This window comes from Diabrotica virgifera, chromosome 3, assembly GCF_917563875.1.
Source record: "Diabrotica virgifera virgifera chromosome 3, PGI_DIABVI_V3a".
Taxonomy (NCBI): Eukaryota; Metazoa; Arthropoda; class Insecta; order Coleoptera; family Chrysomelidae; genus Diabrotica; species Diabrotica virgifera.
In genome coordinates, this window is record NC_065445.1 from 157254787 (window position 1) to 157282086 (window position 27300).

Sequence of the window (27300 nt, forward strand, 5' to 3'; positions counted from 1 at the left end):
GAAAATAAACTTCCTGTAGATACCATAAATCACAAAAATACTAGATTTGTTGTAAAAGGTATATTTAAAATACCCTAAATAAGGATTACATTAAAACACAACGTTTTCGGATTAAGAAATCCATCATCAGTGTTTCTAAAAAGCCAAAAAATAGCATGCCTGAGCCACCAAAATGTTTTGGGTAAAAACCCTTTTTAAATGTAAACAGTTATGTTACATGTTAATAAAAAGTTTAAAGATGTTGCAGATATGCTTGGATATTACCCAGGGCAACACAAAACTCTTCCCATGTGGTTGGAATTTTAAGGGTTAAAACCTCACATATTGAAATTCAATGGCCAACTGACAACAGATAAATATACCTTGTATTGTATCTATTAACGGTATTATTTATATTATTTTAAAGTGCGCATGCGATTTTCTGACAATTTATCACTGACTAGTCGCCAACAGGCTCCGAAAAAACAGTCACTTAAAGAAAACCTTTATCATAATGAAGCTCATTATGATACAGGTAGTGAAATAATAATTGATTTATTAAAGTATGAGAGTAGAAAAAATATACTTACGAAACACGGTGTTTTGTCAGAATCTATGTACCCTGAACATATTTTGTCATCTGTAACTTTTCCATTGTAATGTTCGGTTGAATTGCAGTCATCTGTATCTATCAACGGGACTGGTAGGTAGTGAAGATATTGCTGTATAGTCGGCTCTGAAAATTTCGAAATTATTCTAATTTCGTAACTATACCAAATACGTTTAATTTCTTCAGCAGTAACCGAGGATTTAGGGTTATCTTAGGTTAGGTACGTATAATCTTACTAAAGCAGGTTTATATGGTGTTTTGAATTACCGCAACAACGAATATTTTAGTGTGCAACATAAGAAGTACGAAAGTATTTTGCTCTAATAATTACTCCAATAAACAACAATATAATTTGCAATTTACTTTCGTTCTTTATATTTTGCAAAGTAAAATATTCGTTGTCGCGATAATCCAAGAGGGTCGTATATTCGTGGAATGGGGTATACTCTAAAGAGTAGGATAAAGGCAGACTGTGCTAGTAAAAGGCGCAGATACGTACAGCTCCCGGAGCGAACCATGGCCGGTGACAGACGCTCTCGTCGGTCGTACACCCACCTAATCTTTACACAAACAGGGTTTCTCTCACCGGCCATGGTTCGCTCCGGGAGCTGTAAACTAGTTGGATGCAGTAGTAGGCTTGTAATGGATGCCAGTGAGAGATTGCTAGACATTCGTTGAGGAAGGACTTCATCAGACCAAAAGTGGCACTGAGCCAACGCAACTAGTTAACTTAAAATTTATCTCAAATCAGGAACGGCTGAGAATCAGATACAAAATAAAAAATATCGTGTTTGTAGCAACAGAGATGTCTATTGTATCGCGCCGAGAGTGATTCATCACTACACTGTACTGATAATGGATCAATTATTCCGAAACACGTGTATACAGTTGCCCAGAAATATATATATTATGATCACTGTTTATCATTTTATATATTTCCTTTTATATTCACATTCACTTTGCGAGTTTTTGCCAATAATTCTGCTTATCTATATTTATATTTGTATTCGCTTACTTAACATCATTTTATGCAGTATGTCCCTGTAAGTTGTATCCATATGGAAAACTTTTTTATTAATAATTTTACGAAAAAAAAGTTATTCTTCATAAAAAGCTCTGCATGGTCCAAAACCTAAGATTTAACCAGCAAATATAAAATTTTTTTGAATATTATTCGAGGTATGTCAAAAAGTTTGAATTTCACTCAAGAGTAGCTTTATTTTTCATAATATTGAAATTGCTACATATTATGAAAAGTTGTTTGGAATTAAAAACTATATTCTAGTATGCAATTACATCCTTCTAATTGAAAACAATTTTTTTTTGAAAAATTATGGATAACTAACATTATTTTAAGTTATTTCAATTCAGAAAACTCTTTTATTATTAATTTTACGAAAAAAAGTGATTCCTAATAAAAAGTTCTGCATGGTCTAAAACCTAAATTACAACATCTTATGTCAAATTTTATCAATTTTATACGAGGTATGTCAAAAAATATGAATTTCGCTCAAGAGTAAAATGCGTTTATTTTTCACAATATCCAAAATTGTTATTATGAAAAGTTATTTAGAATTAAAAACTATGTTTCAGTATGTAATTACATCCTTCTAATTGAAATATTCTGAACTATAAAGGTACTTTACTTTTGATCTAAATTGATCTTTTTTGACATACCTCGTATAAAATTGATAAAATAAGATGGTTGTATATTATGTTTTAGACCATCCAGAACATTTTATTAAGAATCACTTTTTTTTCGTAAAATAAAAAATAAAAGAGTTATCAGAATTGAAATAAGTAACTGAAAATAATGTTACTTATCCATAATTTTTCTAATTTTTTTTTTTCAATTAGAAGGATGTAATTGCATATTAGAAAATAGTTTTTAATTCCAAACAACTTTTCATAATAGCAATTTTCAATATCGTGAAAAATAAAGCTACTTTACTCATGAGTGAAATTCAAACTTTTTGACATACCTCGTATAACATTCATAAAATTTTTTATCTGATGGTTGAATATTGGGTTTTGGACCATGCAGAACTTTTTATAAAGAATAATTTTTTTTTCGTAAAATTAATAATAAACAAGCTGAAAATGCGAGCATTGTCATAACGAAAACTTTGTATATTTACGTATTTTAATTCATAATATGGAAAATTTCTATTATGAAAAGTAGTTTAGAATTAATAATTATGTTTTATTGTGCAATTATATCATTCTAATTTAAATGTTATAAACTATAAAGGTAGTTTACTCTTGATCGAAATTCATATTTTTTATATACCTCGTATAAAATTAACATAATTTTATACAAGGTGTCCCAAAAGTGGTGGAACGGTCGAATATTTCGCGAACTGAACATCGGATCGAAAAACTGAAAAATACGTGTTCAATCATTTTCAAAATCTATCCAATGACACCAAACACCAACCTCCACTACACCCCCTGGAGGTGGGGTAGGGGGTAACTTTAAAATCTCAAATGGAAACCCCTAGATTTTCTTGCAGATTTGGATTCGTTACGTAAAAGTAAGCAACTTTTATTCAAGACATTTTTTCGAACTGTGGATAGATGGCGCTATAATTGGGAAAAACGATTTATCCTGATACCATGGGTAAATTATAGAAACGGTCTAATATCTCGAGAAATACACTTCCAAATGAGAAACCAAACAATGTTTTTAATACTTTTCGAAAACCTATCGAATAACACTAAACATGACCCTCCAACCCACCCCCCTGGAGGTGGGGTGGGGGGTAACTTTAAAATATTAAATAGCAACCCCCACTTTTTATTACAGATTCGGATTTATCATGAAAAACTAAGCAACATTTATTCGAAACATTTTTTAGAATTGTTGATAGATGGCGCTTTAATTGGAAAAATACGATTTATTAGCGCCATCTATCAGCATTTTTAAAAAATGTTTCGAATAAATGTTGCTTACTTTTTCATGACGAATTCGAATCTGCAATAAAAAGTGGGGGTTGCTATTTAAGATTTTAAAGTTACCCCCCACCCCACCTCCAGGGGGTGGGTTGGAGGGTCATGTTTATTGTTTATCGATAGGTTTTCGAAAAATATTAAAAAACCTGTTTTTTGGTTTCTTATTTGGAAGTGTATTTCTCGAGATATTAGACCGTTTCTATAATTTACCTATGGTATCAGGATAAATCGTTTTTCCCAATTATAGCGCCATCTATCCACAGTTCGAAAAAATGTCTTGCATAAAAGTTGCTTACTTTTACGTAACGAATGCAAATCTGCAAGAAAAACTAGGGGTTTCCATTTAAGATTTTAAAGTTACCCCCCACCTCACCTCCAGGGGGTGTAGTGGAGGTTGGTGTTTGGTGTCATTGGATAGATTTTTGAAAATGATTGATGATTGAACATGTATTTTTCAGTTTTTCGATCCGATGTTCAGTTCGCGAAATATTCGACCGTTCCCATACTTTTGGGACACGGTTGCATCATAAATCTTAGAACAAGAAGAGCTTTTTATGAAGAATAACTTTTATTTGTCAAATTAAAAATAAAAGAGTTATAAATGAAAATGTTCTTGGTATCCATAATTTGAGAAAAATCTTCAAATATTTTTTTCCATTAGAAGGATGTACACAGACACAATACTGGCTAGTGATTTTAGTCAATAATTTTGCCAATTCGACAAAAAAATAATTTCTAAATAGTTAATAATTATTACTAAATAATTAGTAATTTTGCCAATTTCGGCAAAATTCTCAAAAAACAAAAAAATTACCTTATACAATCCAACCTTATACAATACAACCTTATACAATTACCATATCCAGTTGTGTCGAGTTTAGGGAACGACTAGGTATACATAATATTTTAATTTTATAGCAAATGGAACAGTCCATTTATCATAAAGGGTATTTACCATTTATACTGGTATAAACCTTTTTAAAACTGTTAATAAATTATTGCTTTTAAAATATTTATACTCAAATTGTATTTTTGAACATCTTATTTATTTTATATAATAATTAAATTCACTATCAAATGTCATTGATGTTTTATTAATACTTGAATTTAAAATTTAGTTTGACATTCACGAAGTGTCAAACTCAAATGTAAATAACCTATGCTTGGCAAATCAAGATTTAAAAAAAAAGTAGCCTACGTCCTAATCAACGATTTGAGCTGACGTTTAGTGCGTCTGTAGGAGATAACCGGATTGTGACGTCACATTTTAGACTTTGAGGTCGATTATCTCAAAGACGGTTAGATATATCGAAATGCCGTTTTCAGATTTGGATTCAGAAGGCAAAACTACATAAGAATCTATCGATACGCCTGCTCTAAGTATTGCAGGAGCGGCAACGCAATAACACACAAACTTTTGCAAATTTATAAACGAAAAGTTTTCGTTGAAAAGTTTTCCATATGGATACAACTTACAGGGACATACTGAATATAAAGTACTGTATATAAATAAATAAATAGATAAATAAAGTTGATAGTCATGCATTTCCTTCGCTTGCGCGGTTCCTGGCTCTTGTGATTGGCAAAGTACAGGTTGGAGGGAAGGAAAGATAGAAGGAAAACGTAATCCAGGCCGTAGAAGAATGTCATAATTGCGGAATTTGAGAGAGTGGTTTGGCTGCACCAATAATGAACTTTTTAGGTCAGCTGTAAACAAGGTCAGGATAGCCTTGATGATTTCCAATCTCCGATAGGAGTGGCACAATAAGAAGAAGAAGGTTGGAGGGGCAGGAGGGGTGACACGCGTCGATGTCGTTGCTTGATTTATTTTGGTCTTTCTCTTTAGTACCGTTTTACATGTTGTAGGAAACCGTTGAGCATCATCTCTTTGGTTTAAACCGTTGGGATTTTTTTCAATTTCTATCGATTTTCTGATTTCACGTTTTCTTTTGATTACTATGTTATCTAACATCGTCGTTTGTTTCAGGTTTATTGTATGTCCTGTATTTGCGACATTTTGTGCCACGGATGACGTGGTTTCTCCCCTTTCGATGGCATTTCGGTATTCTTCTCGTCTTACATGGATTCTTCGGTTGGTCTGTCCAATGTACGACTTTCCACAATCTCCACACGGAATCTCGTATAGTCCTTGACTTTCTAACGACATTTTGGTTTTTCCTGTTGGTAAAAGGGTTGATGTCTTTCTGGGTCCCAAAGTGGATTTTAAACGATCTTTGAAATTCCACATAAATAGACGGTTGGCTTCGTTTTACTTCGGAGGTGTGCACGCTAGATCTACTGAGGAAGTCTGTAGGACAGAAACAGCTGTCTAGGGATTGTGCATCCCTCTGAATAGAAAGGAAGCATAAACTGTCTTTTTCTTTTAAATTGTACGTTGTTATGCAACCTAACGTTGCCGTGACGAGAGCATTATACCGACTTATATGAAACTTATTTTTCGTAAAAACAATAATTATAAAACTAAAAACATCTTAAGAAGAGCAAGCCTAGCGCTTATTAGAGATAGTCCAGAGAAATAAGATTTCTCTCGTGACACATCCCCCTCCAGGCCGAAACTAAATTTTTTCAATAGTATGGACATCTATAATAATAACCTATATGTTTCCTGCAGCCGATTTTAATGATCATGGTTATAAACAAATGAAGATCAAAAAACGGTCCATTTTCGCTTTTTTCGTCTATTACTAAAAAGTTAAGCATTCTAAACAAATTTGAGAATAAGAAACTCATAAATCATATAAAAAACTTCAATATGGCGTTCGCTGAATATGTCTATTCTCATTTGTTGCTTAGAAAATTGCAAAGTAAGTCATAAATTTTGAGATCTGATAAATGTTCATAACTTATGTAAAAATTAAGTTAGAACCTTCTTGTTACACGGAATGCTGAGACTTCTTGTGCTTAAATTATATTATAAATTTCAAAGCAATTGGTCAAATAGTTTAAAAGTTATTTAATTTGTTTATCCCAAATTCATTTTTTTTGCAACACTATAAGTCAGAAAATTATGAGGTGACAGTAATACTTCGGACAGTTTATGAACGAAGAACATTTTATACTATTAACTTAATTAAAAAAAAATGACAAAAAGTAATTTTAAACAGTGTAAAATTATTTTGCAAAAAAATGTCGGTTTTTTTGCTTACTTATAAACAATTAGAATTCTTTACTACAATTAGAATAATTTTTTAACCGTTACCCGTAGAAAAATTACTTTTTCATATTTAGAAAGACTGAATTTTTATACACATTTAGAAAGAAAAACAATTGTCCTAGGACAATTGGGACGAAGTTAGCCCCCCCCTTTTTTTATTTCATATGTTTTAGCAAAATAATTTTGCAACACTTAGAATTATTTTTTGCCATTTTTTTAATTAAATTAATAGTGTAAATCGTCTTCTTTCATAAACTATCCAAAGTATTACTGTAACTTCATTATTTTCCGACTTAAATGTTGCAAAAAAAATAATTTGGGATAAACAAATTAAATAACTTTTAAAACTACTTGACCGATTGCTTTGAAATTTAGGGTATGATTAAAGCACCAGAAGTCTCAGCATTCCGTGTAATAAGAAGGTTCTAAGTTAATGTTTACGTAAGTTATGAATATTTATAAAAACTCAAACTTTATGATTTCTTTTGCAATTTTCTAAGCAACCAATAAGGATAAAATATATTCAGCGATCGCCATATTGAAGTTCATTATACGATTTATGAGTTTCTTACTCTCAAATTTGTTTAAAATGTTTAACTTTTTGGTAATAGACGAAAAAAGCGAAAATTTACCGGTTTTTGATCTTCATTTGTTTATAACTATGTATATCATCAAAATCGGCTGCAGGAAACATATAAGTTATTGTTATAGATGTCCATACTACTCAAAAAATTTGGTTCCGGCCTGGAGGGGGTTGTGTCATCAACAGGATATTTTTCCCTTATTTCTCTGAACTAAGAAGCGATTTAGGACACCAGACAAGACATCGACAAATTGAATTCAGAATCATTAAAGCTGCACCTAAAACTAAGTAAATACAATCCATCCAATACTATGGAATTTCTTTGAACAATTGACGAACTTTCGAGCAGAAACTTACGTTGATCTGACTAAGAAAAAATAATTAATAAGTTCGAAAATTTGTTACTACAACAGCGGCCAAAGAAGAAAGAAAACCTACAAATAGAAACAAACAAATTAGTATAGAACTTTTCAAATCTGACACTGGATGAAAAGTTGAACGCGCAAATCGTGTGAAACTATTATTTTAATTTTAAGCAAACTTTGATATCTGTCAGTTTGAATGTTCAATTTGTTTGTATTGTATGGTTGCTACGGACGACGGGCGTTTATCAAACTTTAACACGCTAGAGCGATAAAGTGACGGTACTCAGTAAACGTCAACTTTTCGTTGCCATTGACAAGCAAAACAGTCTTCTTTATCAAGTGATTGTAGAAAAAACATATTGTCCGCGAACGGAGATCTTCTTATACTTGTTGTAGATCCGTCGATTTGTTAATTCCGACGTTGAAGTATTTCTTGAGATGTAGACTGCCAGCTATCTCTCCATCTTTTTGGTGGTCTCCCCGGTGGACGCTTGCCTGCTGGTTTTCCTTCTAGGGCAATTCTTGGTAGTCCGTGCTTCTCCATTCTTGTTACATGACTGAACCATTCTTTTCGTCTTTGCCTGCCCCATCTGACTACATCTTGCACGCCACATTGTTCCCTGATGATGTTGTTTCGTATTTTATCTCTTCTTGTCTTCCCTGCTATTGCTCTTAGTGTCTTCATTTCGGCTTTTCGTAGCATGCTTTTGGTTTTATTGGTGTCTTCTCTTGATTCAATGCCATAGGTCATAACAGGTCTGATGCAAGTTTTATAAATTCTAACTTTGCTGTCCATTCTCATATATGGGTTATTCCAGACCACATCTCTCAAATATCCGGACAAAATAGCGGCCTTGTTAATTTGTCCTCTTAGGTCTCTGGCTGGGTCATGATAACTTGATAACTCTCCACGTAGATATTTGAACTGGTTTAGCTGTTTCCCCTCTACCACGAGCTTGCATCTAATTGGGTCTTTCGCAATGGTAATGCATTTTGTTTTCTGCGTGGATATGTTCATGTTGAGTCGTCGACATGCTTGGTAGAATCGATAAAGTTGTTTTTGTAGGTCATCCTGGGTCATCCTCGTCCTCTGCAATTAGGGCTGCATCATCCGCATAGCACACTATACTGATTCTACTGTGGCCGAGTCGGTATCCTAGTTGTAGCGATTCCACATCTTCTATTATTTCATCCATTAGCATATTAAATAGAAATGGACTGAGGCTATCTCCCTGCCAGATTCCTCCTGGTGTTGGTATGTTGGCCGTAGTGGTGTCGTTTGTTTTAATTATTGTCGTGTTGTTATTGTTCATTTGTTTTATGACTTCAACAATGTTTGCCGGTATCCTTTTTTGCTTAATTTTCTTTATTATATCGCTAAGTCTGACTCTGTCAAATGCTTTTGTTAGGTCTACGAAGCAAATATATACAGGTTTGTTATATTCTATCGACTTCTCTTTCACTTGTCGGCCTGTCTTTTCTGAATCCTTGCTGTTCTTCTCTGTTCTTTATCTGTGATTCCAATGTATCCTTGAGTATGAGTGTGAATAACTTCATTGTCGTATTTGAGAGAGTAATTCTGCCCTGTTAAGAATAAAAGTCGTATCTGCAATTTTCAGTTTTTTTAGGTTATAACGCCAACACATTGACAGCCAAATAATCTACCTATAATATGTTAAGAATGAAAGGCCTATCTGCTATTTAAAAATAAGTTATTCCACTTTAAAATTTTGTCGGATCTGCATTTTTACAGTTTATGTTAAGCCAATTTGTCGAATCTCCATTTGTTAACATTTTTAGTCGTATCTTCACAAGACGATTTGTAGTTACGACAAATTTGCTTAACAATTGTGTAGTTTCGACAAAATATTCTAACAACAGGCAAGCAAGCAAGCAATTTGATTTAACCCGACCTGTGGGATTTGTTCACCCTCTCGAAGGAGTACATTCGGGTGTAACAAGTCATTGGGGCGAGGTGTTTTGACCCGAGTTATACAGGGATCACCCCACCTCGCTCCAATGCCCCAGGCCATCCCTTTCCCCCCCATAGCACGCTGATGCGCGATGGGGGCACAACTATCGTAGCCAAATGCTCTTCACAATGGAACCCTGGGTAATAAGATTCCACTGTGGTACCCTAATCGAATGCAAAAAACTAGGCCCAGCGTGATGCGCTCTATGCCTTTATCTTCTTAATAACTTATCCGCGGTACTAAAAATTGCTTGCTTGGGCCCCGAGTCATCGTGCCGAGCCCCACTGAGCCCTGTTGGGCCCTGCTGGGCCCCGCCCGATGACTCGATGCTCTAATTTTTTTGTGTTTTTGGTTTTTTTAATTTTTTTGGGGGCTTTCGCCATTTTTTATTTTATATAAATTTTTTTGGGGGCTTAAGGCCCTTCTAATTTTCTAATATTTGCTTACCTTGGAGGTGGTCGTGGTACTTGGACTTCGTGGGTAACGCTATCTTCGGCACTTGTTTCGAGCTACGAACACACTACTATCACTTATCACTTTTAGTTTATCCTATAATTTGTTGTTTCGGGCGTCTGTGCTTCCATCGGTGGAACTCGTCGTATCTTAGCGTCTCTCGCAGTATGTAATTTGGGTGATGTTCTAACTCTGCGAATTTGACCCTTGCCTTGTCTGTCATGGTTTCTGTGACTCTCACCTGTTGGAGTTCTCTGAACAGGAATCTTTCAGCTACATATCTTGGGACTCTGACGGCCTCCCTCAAGCTGTTGTTATGGACTGCTTGGATCTTCTTCTTGTGTGTATTACATACGTGTCCCCATGCGAGAGACGCATAAGTTAATACCGGTAGGATTATACTATTTATCAATCTTAACCTTGTTTTGAGTGTTAGTTTACTTTTTCTGCCTGTGAGTCCTCTTAGATTCGCTCTTGCTATGTTGGCCTTCTGGACTGTGGCTTCTACGTGTTTTTGGAAGGTTAATCCTTTATCCATAATGACTCCTAGGTATTTGGCTTCGTTTTTCCACTCGATGGGCCTGTTCTGCACCCTCAATTGTTCCTCTGGCTGCTGTCTCCCTTTCTTGTATAGAACCGCTTGTGTTTTCTCTGAATTTATGGCTATCTTCCATTTGATACACCATGCTTCAATTTCTTCTAGTGCAGTTTGTAGGTTGGTCACTGCTATATCTGCGTTTCTATGCTTGGCCGCTATTGCTGTATCGTCGGCGTAGAGGCTCATGAGGGTACCTGGTGTTCTAGGTACATCTGCGGTGTATATCGTGTACAGCAGGGGTGACAGGACCGCTCCCTGTGGTACTCCAGCCTCCGGGATTCCGAGTTCGGACAGGACTTGTCCTATCCGAATCCTGAACCTCCGGCCGCCCAAGTACGACGAGATTAGCCTCGTCATCGCTCCGCTGTACCCGTAATCCCGCATTTTGAATAGGAGCCCCTTGTGCCAGACTCTGTCGAATGCCTTGCTTACATCCAGGAACGCTGCTCCAGTGTACTGCTTATCATTGAAACCGGCTGCTATGTACTCGGTTAGCCTGAGGACTTGTAGTTCGCTGGAGTGCTCTGCTCTAAATCCGAATTGAGCCTCTGGGATGATATTTAGTCGGGTTGTTTCCGCTTGCAGTCTGCTGAGGATGACTCTTTCCACTATCTTGCTGATCGCTGGAAGTAAGCTGATTGGCCTGTAGTTCTGTGGGAATGTGTGATTCTTGCCAGGTTTTGGAATCATGATGACACGGGCCTCTTTCCATCTGTTTGGGAATGTCTTGAATCTTAATATTGCGTTTATAATATTTGTGAAATACACTATAGCTTTTCTGGGCAAATATTTTAGGGCTCTGTTGGTTATTTCGTCGAGGCCAGGCGCTTTTCTCGGTGAACTATTTTTGATATGTTCATTGATTTCTTCCGGTGATGTTGGGGGGATGAAGTCCTCTGGGTCTTCTGGTCCTTCTTCTTGTTCTTCGACTTCTTCCAGGAAGTCGTCGTCTTCATCTTGGTGGAAGTTCAGTCTGCATTCATCTTCGAGTGTAGTCCTCATTGCCTCTGCTTTGTCTTCTATGGTGTATACCATGCCGTATCTTCCATGTAGTGGGGGGATGGGTTTCCTGTCGCTTCTCAACATTTTCTGGAGCTTCCAGACATTTCTCATGTTTGAGTCTTGTTCTTCCATCTCTTGTACAAAGTTGTCCCATTTTTCGCTACGGTGGAGTTTTAGGGCCGTTTGGACCTCCCTATTTAAAATATTTGCCCAGGATTTATCTACTCTGTTTCTTGTTCTTTTTGCTGTTTTCTTTGCTCTATTTTTTTCCCTTATCAACTCTTGTGTTTCTTGTGGTATGTCTTTGAACCTTCCCATGAATATCTCGACATCTTCCTCTGTTGTGCTGTTTCTAATTGCCTCTTGGATGATATTTTCGAACTCTAGGACTTTTCCTTCTATTTCTTCTGGATTGTTTATTACTGGCACTATGTTTATTCCTTCACTTACTAACCTTTTGTACTTAGTCCACTTTATTTTCTTTTTTGTTCTTTTTGGCGGGTTTGTCTCTTCCCATGTTCCGATTTCTAATAGGATGGGGTGGTGGTCAGTTGATCCTTCGTCCAGCGTGATTAATTCTGATTGCAGTCCTAGGTTTTTGGCTACAACTAAGTCGATGTGTGTCGGAAGTGCGTTTCCTGGGTAGTGGGTAGGTTCTTCTGGGCCCATTGCCATTGTGTCTTCGTTGTTTTCTATGTATCTGTTTAGTAGTCGTCCATTCCTGTTCGTAGCTCTGTCGTTCCAGTTGGGGGATCTTGCATTCAGGTCTCCTATTATGATGGATGGTTCGGCGATGTTTAGGAACGCATCTAGGTCATCGTCCATTAAAGGGTCTTGTGGTCTTACGTAGGCTGATGTGATCCTTATTGCGCCTTGCCTCATGTTAACTTCTATTGTTGTGGCTTCCATGTTGACCAGTGGTGGAGTAGTGTAACTGGTGTGTCTAATACCCTTCTTTACTAGGATGGCCGTTCCTCCTGATCTTCTAGTGAGGTCGTTCCTATATACGTCGTATCCAGGAAACTTTAGGTTGAAGTTGTTGGTCAGTTTTGTTTCCTGAATTGCTACGATGTCCATCTCGTATCTGTTGGCGAGTTCATCTAGTATGTTCTGATTTGTGGTTATGCCGCCCGGGTTCCAGGAGCCTATCCTCAAGTATCCCCTCTCTGCCATTAGTTCTGTGCCTGCCTGGTGCTGAGTATCACCTCTTGGACTACCTTAGTCACGATGTTTGTGACCATCCTGACTAGGTACTCTTCGTCTGGGAGGGTTGGTTGGTTGGACGGTGTGTTGTTCTGCGCTGGTTGGTCTCCCTGCGTGGCTTGCGCGTAGGATACCCCGGTTGCCTGCTGTCTTCGGTTTAGTGGTGGTCGCTGTTGTGACCTCTGTGGTGGAGGCCTCCCCCAGGTTGGGCACCTAGGACATCCTCTGTAGTTGGCTGGGTGGCTCCCATTACAGTTGGCACACGTTGCCTTGACTTCTCTGGCTCTCTGGCACTGCTTTGAGTGGTGTTCTTCGCCCCACTTCACACATCTCGGGTCCTTGTGACACGAGTTCTGGGCGTGATGGTACCCTTGGCAGTTGAAGCACTGCGTCGGTCCTGCTGCCTTGTGTAGGTCCTCTACCACAACTTTCATGTGGCACAGGTTCGTTACCCGCTTTGCTTTTTCCACGTCTTCCTGATCCAGTGTCATGACAAACATGGGTAGTGGCCTCCTTTTCCCTACTCTCGTAGACATGTTACGTGCTGTGTGGCAGGTTATTCCATATTGGTTTGCCATGTCTTCTTGGATTGCCTTCTCGGTGGTATTCGTGGGCAATCCTCGTAACACTAATTTTGGTTTCCTGTCTTCGTCGAGTGGAAAGGCTATCCATTGTAGCCTCTTTTTCTCTTTGGCGGCGTATGCTTCTGCATATTCCTCCACTATCCTTGTCATCTTTCTGTAGTCATCCGGGCTTTTAGCCTGGATGAGCGTCTCTCTGCCACTTCTGGAGATTTTGTTTGTGGTGATGATGCCTTTGCCCTGGGCTATGGTAAGAATAGCCCCTGTCTCGCTGACACTCTGTAACTTAATTACAGGCGGTTTTCTGTATGGTGTTACCTGGTTTTCAGGTAACACGGATTCTTCGGCGTCTTCTTCGTTTTGGTTTGTTTCCATTGACACTGTATCAGTTTGACTGGAAGCGGCAAGCGCGTCCCTATCTGTGCTCGTGGATGGCACTGGTTCCTCGGGGAGGGGTAGCTGTACCTGGGGAGCTAGTTTCATGGCTTTTTCTTGGTTGGACGTCCATGTGGCGTCTTCCTCGTCGGTTAGTGGAAGGTGTGTCACCAGGGGTGGAAACTCTTCCTTTCTCTTTTTCCTCTGTTGGGTGGACGCCTCCTTCGTCGAGGTGGTAGCCTTCTGGCTGGGTGGTCGAGTCTGCTCGGTGGTTATCTTTTTGGTGGCAGGCTGCTCTACTGGTGGCTTTTTGTCCGTCTTTTCGGGGTTTTTCTTCTCCGGTTTCTTTGCGAGTTGTTTCTGGAGAGCTATCAACTCGTCGAATCTGGCATCCATCTTTTCGCTCATTCGTCGAATCTCCGTATTCAGCTCTTTGATCTCTGCCTTCTGTTGTGCGATCACATCTTCGTATTTTTTGTTGTTTGCATCAACGTTTGCTGCAAATTCTTTCATCAGGGTTCTGAGTCGGTTGATTTCTTCGTTGGCCCTTGTCAGCTCGTCTTCGCTGGCGGCATCCTCTTCAACCCGCTGACGTTTGGTAGTGCCTCCGCCTTCGGCGCCTGGGACGTCTTCGTCCATGTCCTCGACTTCCTGGGTGGCCTCGATGTTCTGGGAATCCTCGACTTCCTGGGTGGCTTCGGTGACGTTCTCGGTGGTCTCGACGTTCTGCGTGGAGTCCTTGCCTTTTGACTTCTTTTTCTTTTTTCTTATTCTACGATTTTGGATCGTAAAACCGTCTTTTCCATCTTCCTGGTCGCTCGAGTGGTCATCGCTGCTCTCTTCAGGGTGCTGTAACAGGAGGGACTCTTTAGAGTCTGCATATCTTGGCGGGGAAAGCGCCTTGGATCTGGGGGGTGACCGAGATCTGACTCGTGTCATCTTTGGTTGGGAGCGGTAACCTAACTTTTAGAAGAAGCCTTTTTTTCAGCCGATTGGCCCGACACCACATCGACTTCAGGGTTGGCTCCCTGCACAACAGCGCGGTAGTTCTCGTACCTAGACAGAACTAGGTACGGGATCCTCTTGATTTTCTCAACTCTCTGACCTTAGGGGCCGGGGCTGCAAGATGTATTCTAAATAACTACACCTTGCAGTGTCGAGGCACAGTGTTTTAAACTGTACCCATTCCTAACGGAGGCACAGAGAGTATCCCGTAGCGGGCTCACGTCGAGCCCGCTATTGCTTATTCTGCTTTCCAACCCTTGTTTGCAATGTCTCAGAAAATTCAATGAAATCAAACTTCCTGAGTTTCACCACATCCAAGAGGTTGGCTTTTGCCTCTGCTTCCACGTCTTCGCGTCTAGCGAGAGCGAGCGCTCTAGTGTTGCTGTGCTTACATTCACAGCCGTACTAAGAAGTACGTTACACCAAAGCACTTCCCTCTCCTCGACTTGTTGCGCTGCTACTGCTGCTCGTCCGCACTCTGCACGTCTTGTCTCTTCGGCGGCTACCGAGAGACTTATTCTAACAACAGGAAGATCTAACCTAATTATTAATAGTGTTCCCGCCTTTTTAGTTTCTTAACCTAAAACAAATTCAAAAGTGACTGCCAACAGAAATAAACAAGGAAAGACAGAAAAAATTAAAATAGATCGAAATATTATTAAAGAACATATTATAGAATCTTTCAAACCCACAAAACCACACTACCGTCGGGAACACGCACCAGAACGACGTTATCTTCCCAGTGACATCACAATAAAAATGATGTACCAGAATTTTATTGAAAAATATCCAAATATCAAGTTTTGAAATATCAACACGAAGAGTGCTGGTTGTGTGAATGATTTGACTTGCATTCAAAATCCACGTCTCACAAAAAGGATGCATTGGTGGATAATTGTGAGGAATGCACCAACTTTGGTGTACATCAAAATAAATACACTGCTGCCAGATTAGGATATCAAACTGACTCGTCTGCAAAAAGTAACTGGGACGATACATCAATGGTAGTTTTAGCGGATTTGCAAAAGGTAATAAAATATTATATTAATTAGAAATGTTTTATTTTGTTGTGATATTCTAGGTCATAATGCTTCCGAGAATGAATATGTTTAAGGAGATTATTTTTACACCTAGAATGATTGCTTTTAATGAAAGTTTTCTCGTCACTCCTAGAAAGCCAACAGTACCAATTTTATGGCACGAAGGAATTGCCGGACGGAGTAAGTCGGATATTGCCAGCACATTCTATAAATCTTTTTTGTCTCACCGAGACGCTAAAAATGTTATAATGTGGCTTGACAATTGCTCCGCTCAAAATAAAAACTGGGCTTTGTTTACTTTCTTTACGCTTATTGTAAACTCTGAGGATATCGCACTTGAAAAATTAAATACTAAGTATTTTGAGCCTTACCATACCTTCATGGCTGCGGACTCATTCCACCACCAAGTGGAACGCTCCATGAAGTAAATGGGTAAAATATACGATTTTAAAGACTTTTCGGATGCGGTAGCAAATGCAGCAAGTAATGCTAAAGTAATTGTTATGGAATTAGCTGACTTTTTTGAATGGCAAGATGGTACTTCTGCATATAAACTGAATAAAATTAATCCCAGGCCATACCTAAATCAAATGGTTCAGTAAATTTTTATAGAGGTAAATATACTTTTACGTACAAAACCAGCTTCACCTCAGAGACAGAAAGTGAAGTAAACATTCTAAATGCAAAGATTTCAAAACAGGGAATGACAAAACCTTCACTTAAGTCCATTCCTAGAGGCATAACGACTGAAAGAAAACAACTAATTATATCCTAACCGTGTGTACACATGCCTAAAAGAAGAAAAACGTTTTGGAATAATTTACCAACTTCAATGGAACCTGGAGCTTTACATGATTAAAAAAACTGATTATGACATGTTATTTTGTGTATCTTAATAAACTATAACTTTAATTAAGATAAGACTTTTTACTTTACCTTATTTTTATGATTTATTAGGATTAAATGTCGTATCTATCAAAAGTCTAATTTCAAATACTCTGAAAGAAAATTGCACGCACTAATTAAATTTGTACTCAAAAAATATATTGCTATGTTGTAACAAGATTTTTAATGATTCATTACAGTTGATGGCAATTAATCAAATCTAAAACATGGAATATCTCAAAATAGGGATTTTGTCAGTTACGACTTCTATTCTTAACAGGGCAGAATTCCTCTGTAGTTACCGGACATGATATTTGTCCTTTCTTAAAAATCGGTATTGTGATATTGGTGTGCCAATCTTGTGGTATCTCTGCTCTGTCTAAGATTTTGTTAAACAATGTTCTGAGACAATTAGTGAGTTTCTGACCGACGTATTTCAGCAGTTCTTTCGGTATTCCATCAGTACCTGGCGATCATCTATTCTTTAAGATCTTCATTCTCGCTTCTGCTTCAGTTTCTTTAGTGATATACCTGTCTTCTGTTTTGTAATCGTGTTCGTCATTGGCGTCTTCACTTTTGTAGAGTTCTCTGAAATATTTTTCCATTGTATCAGTTGGTATCCCCCTTTGTCTGTACAAATTCAGTTACTGGTTTTTTTTTCTGTTTTTTTAGCGTTTTCCAAACTTTTCTCTGTGCGCCATAGATGTCGTGATCCATGTCACTTGTGAACTTGATCCAACGCTCTCTTTTTACTGCTCTTATCCGCAAACGGAGATACGTTTCATAATTTCAATGAAGAGAAGTATTGAAAAAATAAGTGGCAAGAAAGGAGAAAGCGATTAAAAGATTAGATAAGTATCATTTTTGTTGAGAAGCTTAAATAAAAATTCAGATACTTACACACGACGTATCGCAATATAGATTTTGAAATTTTCTTACCTCCTGGTTGATTAATGCCCCATCCAGCTACTACACACAGCTGTCTCGGTTCTATTCCACTATTTGGCAAACAAACAAAACTAACATTTACATTGATATGTATTGGTTTTCTTAACCTGAGCAAAACGGCATCATTCTTGAAACCAAAATTTGAGAATTTCGTCTAAAAATAAATAACTAAATAACTAATTTGTAGTCTTATAGCAAAAAATCATAAATAAAAGTTTATTTTAGTTAATTGATTTTAGTGTTTTTATAACTACTTATCTATTTTATTTAAAATATTTCTATTTATTTAAAATGTATCTATAGTTCAGATAAATACGGAAAAAAATATCCTGTTCGTGACACAACCCCCTCCAGGCCGAAACCAAATTTTTTGAGTAGTATGAACATCTGTATTAATAACCTGTATGTTTCCTGCAGCCGATTTTGATGATATACACAGTTATAAACAAATAAAGATCAAAAAACGGTTAATTTTCGCTTTTTCCGTCTATTACCAAAAAGTTAAGCATTTTAAACAAATTTGAGAGCAAGAAACTCATAAATCGTATAAAAAACTTCAATATAGCGTTCGCTGAATATGTCTATCCTTATTGTTTGCTTAGAAAATTGCAAAATAAATCATAAATTTTGAGTTTTTATAAATATTCATAACTTATGTATAAATTAACTTAGAACATTCTTATTAAACGGAATGCTGAGACTTCTGGTGCTTAAACCATACCCTAAATTTCAAAGCAATTGGTCAAATAGTTTAAAAGTTATTTAATTTGTTTATCCCAAATAAAAATGTTACAACACTATAAGTTAGAAAATGATGAAGTTATAGTAATACTTTGGATAGTTTATGAAATAAGAAGATTTACACTATTCATTTAATTAAAAAAAAATGACAAAAAATAATTCTAAATATTGCAAAATTATTTTGCAAAATCATGTGAATTAAAAAAGGGGGGGGGGCAACTTCGTCCCTAATTGTTCTAGGACAATTGTCGTTCTAAATGTGTATAAAAATTCAGTCTTTCTAAATATGAAAAAATAATTTTCCTACGGGTAACGGTTAAAAAGTTATTCTAATTGTTTATAAGTAAGCAAAAAATCGACGTTTTTGCAAAATAATTTTACACTGTTTAAAATTACTTTTTGTCATTTTTGAAGTGACAACTTCTTTAGGGACATTGTGCGATTTTTGGATAAGGGAAAAAGCATTGAATTCGCGACCGTCATTGCGACCGTCATCGCTTTGGCGAAATAAATATTGTACGTATATATTATAAATATGAATGTATATATATATATATATATATATATATATATATATATATATATATGCCCCTTAGAAATAAATGACTGCAACCTCAATAAAAAACTAAAGTCTATATATATGTATATGTCTTCATATCAAGGCGAGATCCGTTTGTATCATAAGCTATACAAGATGAGATCCGTTTTGCAAGGCGAGATCCGATTTTGGATCTCACCTTGTATTCACGTGTATATAGTGACATCTCGATGTAACAATGGTTGGGGTAAAAGGAAATCGATTTTTGTCTGGACCTCATTTTGCACCCCTTTTGGTGAATTTTATATTGCAGTGGTTCCACTAAATCCGCTGTAGAGGGCAGCGCGCGCGATCCGTTGTGTATATGGTAAATATATATTTTGCAGACAACCCGAGATCCGGTAAATTTGGAAACATCGCAAATGAATTTCACAATTACCTCTCTCACTCGGCTTATGTCTAGCTTGAATAAGAATGTTTACATTATTTAAGGGCTCTGTCCAGAAAGGCGATTGTCAAATATCTCGAGAACTAGACTGCATATCGAAAAAACTTTGGAATGCTTTTTTAACGGTTTTTCAAAATCTATATACTTATGAAATAGCAGGGTTCTTATTCTGCCTGCGAAAGCGGTGGGTGTAGCAACTTTGAATTTTCAACTGAAACCCTTTATTTTTAATTAAATAGTTGAAATTTAGAATTAAAAATACACAACTTTTGTTTGAATCGATAATAGCTTCTTTAATCCAGTCGGAAGAGCTTCAAAATCGTCGTTTTGATGACATTTTTAGGGTTTAGGGGTACCTCGTTAATGTTTATTGATAAACAAAGCTCCAATTCTATTTTACTTCAACTCATTTTAAGGCTATTTCAATAAACTAATCGGTTCTTTTTTCAGTTTTTTGGTAAAATATTGTAACTTATAGACGAAAATTCTTAAAATCGGCTATTTTTCATTTAAATTGTCACTACATAATTAAATTGAGAAAAAATTGGTCAGATTTACATAAATTTTGTTATTCCGTCCATATAGAAACTAAAACAATTGTTACGTAGTTACACTGTCATAAAAACCGTGTATTTTTACTCATTTCTTTGAGCTATTTCACGTAATATCGAGATATAAGTTATATTTTTTACATAAGTTATATTAACGTTAAACTGACTAAATTTATAGTTTTATAAGCAACAACTAAGTATAGCGAAATTTATAAAACCTTGTTTAAATTGTTTTACATGCTCTATAATGCGGTTATCTTAAATTTTGTTTTGAATGTTTTTCTTCTTACTGGTAGACAAAAAATGGCAAAATGTGCATTTTTGACATCAAATTGTTGATAACCAACATAGTTACTACTCAAAATATTACAAAAAACTAACCGTCGTTATACCGGTTGCCTGGCAACCAGATGCAGAACAGTACCATAAATGTTTTAGACTTTTTAGCACTTTCTTTAAGTGAAATTTAAAATCATTTACCACCAATAACTTACACCCATGTTCACTCATTACGAAATCTGTTGCAAGAATTTCAGCGATTTTAGCCATTTTTTCAAAATTTATTTGGATTTTTCTCTAGTAATCCTTCCAAAAGACAATACATAAATGATGAATACCTTTTACACCAACTTCAAGGAGGGTAATTTATACAGGTACATACCTGGAATTATTATATGGACCGTTCATAAGTTGTGATGTTTTTTTGGCTTCTCTACTATCTTCTTCCACTCTCTCCGGTCCTGAATCTTTTCTCTCCAGTTTGCAATTTCCATCTTTGATATATCGTCTAGCAGTTGATCTTCCTATCTAATTGTTGGTCTTCCTCTTGGTCTATTTTTTACTGGTTTCCAGTTCATTATCTTCCTGATTAGTTCTTCTACCCCTCTTCTTTGTGTGCGCCCAAACCATCTGAGCCTTTGTGCTTTAATGAATTTTACTATATCTTCTCCTTTATTTATATTTATTATTTCATGGTTCATCAGCTTTCTATATTCCCCTGTTTCTGTCTTTACTGGGCCATGTATTCTTATAATTTTTCTCTCAATTATTTTTAACTTTTCTTCGTCTTTTTTCGTAAGGCACATTACTTCTGCTCCATAGGCTATCACTGATCTGATTGCTGCTGTGTATATTTTTGATTTTGTTTTTTTGCTCAGGTTTTTGTCCTTGAGTAGTTGGTGATATTTCCAATATACTCTATTACCTGCTTTAATTCTGTCGTTTATCTCTATACTCCTTCCGTTTTTGCCGTCCACCATCACCCCCAGGTATTTGAAGCAATCTACTCTCTGGAATGTATTTTCACCTATCTTTATTTCTGCTATTCTGTTTACATTGTCTCGTGTGCTTATAAGATATTTTGTTTTATTCTGATTGATTATTAATCCTCTCGTCTTTGCTTCTCTTACCAGGGTTAAAAGTGCCTCTTCTAGTCTTTTTTTATCTCGTGCTACCAGTCCCAGGTCATCTGCATATCCTATGATCTGTGTTGAGCTTTGAATAATTGTCTTTTTCATCCCTGTGTCCCTAATTACTCCTTCTAGAGCGATATTAAATAGTGTCGTTTGTCGTTGATAGACTGTCTCCTTGTCTTACTTCAAGTTCTATTTTGATGTCATTTGTATCGCCCTCATTTGTTTTAACTTTTGCTGTTGAGTCTTTTATTGTCATTCTAGTTAGTCTTATTAATTTTGCCGGTATCTCAATTTTTTTCATTTCTTTTAATAATTGTTGTCTGTATATGCTGTCGAAGGCCTGTTGGAAGTCGATGAATAGTATGTGTAATTCTATGTCATGTTCATAGATTTTTTCAATTGTTTGTGTCAGTACGTGTATTGCATCTATTGTTGATCTTCCTTTTCTAAAACCCTGTTGGTATGGTCCTATAATTTTTTCTGTGTATTGATTTAGTCGGTTTCTTATAATTCTGGTCAATATCTTATACGTTGTATTTAGTAGCATAATTGGTCTGTAGTTGCAGCACTTAGTTGGATCTCCTTTCTTAAAGATTGGTGCGATGTGTCCGTTTTTCCATTCTATGGGCATGTTTTCGTCCTTCCAAATTGTAACCATTAACTTGTGCATTCGCTTCGTGAGCTTCTCTCCGCCGTTGATGATCAGTTCGTTGTTGATTTCATCTGGCCCTGGCGTTTTGTTTACTTTTAGTTGTTTTAATACCTCCATGAATTCCTGATAAGTAGGTGCGCCTTCCTCTTCATCTCTGTTATCTCTTATATCCTCATCCTCTGAATATGCCTTATTGTCGTTTTTGTATAGGTCCGTGAAATGTTTTTCCCAATATTTTTTGTTTATTTTGCGACAGATTTTTTGGTACTGTATTGTTGTTTTATCTATTCGAACAATTTCTTGTTGTCTTCATTATTTGTTTCTAATTCTTGCATTTGTTCAGAGATCCACGTGTTCTTCTTTCTTCTATAGAGTTTCAATGCTTCTTGTTTTTCTTTTCTATATTGGTCCAGTTGTTCCTGTTCGGCACTTTGTAGCCATTTGTTTCTTGCGAGGTGCTTCAGTTGACTTTTTTGGTGACATTCCTCATCAAACCATTCTTTCGATTCTTTGTTTTTTTGGAATCCTATTATTTGTTCTGCTCTCTCTATTATGCTGTTCTTTATGTTTTCCATTCTCCTTCTATTTCTATGTGCTCGTACTGACCCAATTTCTGTTCCAGTTGTTCTGTATATTGTTGCTTTGTTTCTTGCGTTTTCAGATTGGCTATATTTCATTTCCTCCTTTTTCCTTCCTTATGATTATTTGCTTTGATTATTTTCATCTTAAGTTTTGCTATCAACAATATGTGGTCAGTACCTTCATTTGCCCCTCTATATGACCTTACGTCTTGTACTATTTGTGTCCACTTTTTCGAAATTAGAGTATGATTTATTTGGTTTCCATCCATTCTTCCTGGTATCATCCATGTTATTTTGTGTTATTTTCTATGTTTATGCCCAGTACTAACTATATATGTATTTGTTGCTACTGCTAGGTTGCAGATTTCTCCTCCATTATCATTCGTAGTTTTATGAATGGTTTCTTTGCCAGCTACATTACGATTATAGTCCTCCTTTCCGATATTTGCGTTGAAATCACCCAATATTATTAATATATCATTCCTCGGAATATTTTCACAGGTTTCTTCCAGGATGTCGTAGAATTCTGCTTTATCTTCTTGGTTTGCTTCTTCGGTGGGTGCATAGCAATTGACTATCGAGATTTGGCTTGTTTATTTTCTTATGTAAGATATCCTTTCATTAACTGCTTTGAATTGTATCAGTTTTTCCCTCATTTTTTTGTTCACCATAAATGCCGTACCATTCGTTCCCTGTTTGTTTTCTCCCGAATAATACATGCTAAAGTTTTTCTTCTCAATTTTTCCTTCTTCCTTCCATCGTATTTCCTGTAGGGCTAGGATTTCTAGTTGGTATTTTTTCATTTCAAGAGCTATTTCTTGCATCTTGCCTAGTGCTAGCATGGTTCTAATATTCCAAGATCCCATCCTAATGGGTTTTGTTCTTTTCTTCTTATTGAGATTCTTTCTTTATTTTGTGTGCGTTATTTTGTTTTCGTTAACCGTTTGCATTTCCGAGTCTTTTTTTGCCATGTCAATATCATATTTCAGCCGCTGTTCTTCGTTTATTAGTTTTTTGAATTTTCTATCAGCTGTTCTCTCTCTTCGTCCCATATCTAGATTTTGCCATTCACTATTAATTTCTTGTAGCCGATTTTCGTTTGCTTACCTTTGCTTCTTTCATCCTTTGCTATTTTAGTTATTTCCTTTTGTATTTCTTTTTCTTTCGATGTCCAATCGTTGTTTATATAGATACTATCTTTATGCTGTTTTAGTTTACGTTTCTTGTTTAGGATTTCCATTTTATCCGTGAGGGCTTCTGTTTCTATTGCGCATACTGTTTCTCCTATTTTTTTGCACTTCTTAGATTTATTTGTATTTGCAACTCTTGGGCTCTGAAATTTTCCATTTCTTCTTTTAATTTCTTATAATCATTTGTTTCTACTTTCAACCAAGTTACGATCAAGCTTTTCTTTTTGCTAAATTTCTCCAGTTGCTCCATTCATTCATGTAGCTGTTTGACTTCTTTTTTTAGTTTTTGTTTCTCTGCTTTTACACCCATTAACTCTTTATTGGTTTGTTGTTATTCTTTCCTTATTTGTTTTATTTCCTGAAGCATTTCATCGTTTTTATTCATTAGCTCTTTCATTATTGTAATCATAACATTTTCCATGTCTTCCTTGTTTTTGTTGCCTGCTTTGCTTGGTGACCGTTTTTTAATTTTACTTCTATTAAAACAATCATCCAAGTTTTCTCTTTTGTGTATCGTTTCATCATCGGTTTCACTTCCTGTGCCATTTGTTCCATTTTCTAGGAGTGCAGCGCTAAATACCTGGAATACCGATATTAGATTATCAACAATACTTAAAAAATGAAAGTTACCAATTCACCGGTAGTTGCCTGTAATTAGGATGGGGGATTAAAATAGATACGAATTCACCGGGACCCGGAAATATGCACACCCTGATATTCTAGTTACGTAAGCTCGTCCAATTGGCGCATGACGTCAGCAACAGAGTAAAGCATAGTCCCGTCTATGCGTTCGTAATACGAACGCGAATGAAAATTGAGAATAGTACAAATGAATGAATTATGACTAAAAGAAACTAAGTGATTTTTATAGTTTAGAGGAAAATTATTAAACTATTTACTTTTATTTAAATTGATTTTAAGTTATTTGTAAAGTTCCCAGTTTCTTGATTATATTGGTATCCGGAAAATAAAAATATTCATATAATCGATATCTAATAAAATTATTATATTTCGTTAGTTGGCAAAAATTGATTAGTGGCCTACACATTAGTAAATATAATTTTTACCAAGGGGAAGAAAAGCCCCAAAATAAAACCATAAATTTAATGGATTGATAAAAAAACAAAAATTTTTACTTTTTAAATAATGTATTTCATCAGATTTAAGTAAGAGGCTTGGAAAAGACAAAAATAAGTTTTACAGTTTTCATGCCATGCACTTTATTTAAATTTTGTGCATGTGAAATAGACGTATACACAGCAACTATGTAGCAGTTTTCATAATTTTTCTTTTACGCAATGTTAGGTTGTTAAGAGACTTGTTTAATTCTTTAATTCGGAAGTACATCCGAGACCTAAAAAATAACTTGTTCGCTTTGTTAGAAGAGTCTACAGTTACACTTTTGGACATAAGGTTTTCTAAATAATTTTTAGTTACCAAAATGGAATCACCATGCATATGGAAGGAAAAATTGTCTCCAGTTACTTAATATATGACAAGAGAGTGTCTGATGGTTTACATAAACCACACTTACTCAAATGATCAACCCACGTGTACGTTGAAACATCTTCGGATTGAATACTGGAGTCCTTCAATTTATGGCAGATATAACCAGCCAAATTCTCCAAACCATTATACTCGAGGTCACTAATGTTTTTTCATTCTGACTCTCATTGAAAACTTGAAAATCCACAACTGTTTCGTTGTTAGAATCCAGACTTTGGATCAATTGCCCAGAAATTGGTAAATCTGGGATATCGTCTGTTTAAACGTTCGAAAATTCGTTCCGTTGTCTTTCCTACCCGTATATAGCTTTTATAAAATATAATAAAGCTTTTTGTAAACACTTTAAAAAATTTTTAATGCGTTTTCCCCGAAAAGAGCTTCATTTTATGGTACTATGTATCACGTTAAAATATTTGATTTGGACTTTGAAGGATAAGATCGTCTTTTTTATGAGCTACAAATTTACTTTTACTGTTCTATAGACTAAGAATATACCATTTTTTTCGTTTTTTTTATATGCTACATTTTTTCCAAGAATATTTTTTCGATAAAATACTTACTTTTTGAGTATTTGCGAAAAACCGCCGAAAAACGTGTTTTTTTTGTTGAAAAGTAAATATTTTTAGTCGCAAGTGACTCTAGTACCTACTACTGAATTAACCTAGTACCTAAGTTAAAAAAACTCTATAGAACAAAAGTTGCTTAAACTTAGTCAGATCTGTTTCCGGACTTATTTTAAACGTATATTTTTTCACCCTCTAAGTAAAAGCAATCAACGGCACAAATTCAACTTTGAAGTGGGGGATGGGTAGAATCTAAATCCAAATTTTCATGCAATTAGGAGTTGACCCTGAAAATTATGTGTGTTTCTTTTTATATTTTAAATCATTTTACTTAAAATCAGTTTTTAACTATCAAATAATAATTACATATTGAGTTATTTTATTTTTTAAACTTTAATAATATTTATAAAAATGTTTACTTTCTTGTAATGTATTTTTAAAACAAGCAATCGTTTAAATAATTATTTTGTAACAATTTGTATTATTTAAGAATATAATAATTACATTTTGGTTTCGTAGTAAGTGTTTTTTAAGAATATTAATGTATAGTTTTAAAATATTGTATTGCAAATAATTATCATTATTAAATGGATATTATTTGTGAAGTATTCTTATTCTTTTTCACACCCTTATGTATGTAACAAGTCGGTCTTGACGGTCCAGTTAGCTGGGGCTCAGTCGATCGACAAGTTTAGTGGATTTGCGATTTGCGGTCGCTGGTTCGAGCCTCAGCTAGGTCATGAAATTTATAAAAGGCCAACGCCGTAGTATAAAACTCAATAGAGTCTACGGCTTGGTCTGGAATAAACTGGCGTCTGATCGACCTATGGAGGAGCGGTACGGGAAGGGATAAGGGCTTCCGGCTTGGTGATACTCCTCCATAGATCCCTACCGAAGGGCGTTGACGCCTAAGAACGGTGTATACATACATGTATGTAACAAAACTAAGGGACTTTCTGAAAGGTCAATCGTAGACGTTAAAGACACAAAAGAAGCGATACTTAAAAGTTACATAAAGAATTCGAGACAACGCTGTTGCTGCCGTGATTGACTCCGCCCACTATATATCTTTATATCGTGGGAAATATACAATACAACACGAGCTCCAATCGCTCGACTAATACTCTTTAGAGCTGGCATCAGTGTGTGATCTCGCGTTGATCGGTAAATATCTAAAATTTCGTATATAAGTCCTCCCCTTTACTTTTCAGCTACGGATCTCGTTTCGCTGTAAATTTATCAGAAAAATTTAACTACAAAAATCTTTTCCCCTCTAAGTGTGCCATGATTAATATGTTAATTATAAAGATACTTATGAACAATATACTCCAATAATTAATTTCCTATTGGTGGATCTCGGGTTGTCCTCGATTTAGTCGGATCTCGCC

General features: G+C 35.9%; 1 protein-coding gene across 1 annotated transcript in view; it reads right to left on the reverse strand.

The window, feature by feature from the left end:
- Positions 1-27300, reverse strand: part of LOC114345298 (uncharacterized) — a 436109-nt gene that overhangs the window by 88708 nt on the left and 320101 nt on the right. The window contains exons 21-22 of the mRNA XM_050647575.1: positions 17719-17881; positions 570-715 (exon numbers count right to left, since the gene is read on the reverse strand). Of these exons, the coding sequence (XP_050503532.1) occupies positions 570-715; positions 17719-17881 (309 nt within the window). The remainder of the gene's footprint in view (positions 1-569; positions 716-17718; positions 17882-27300) is intronic.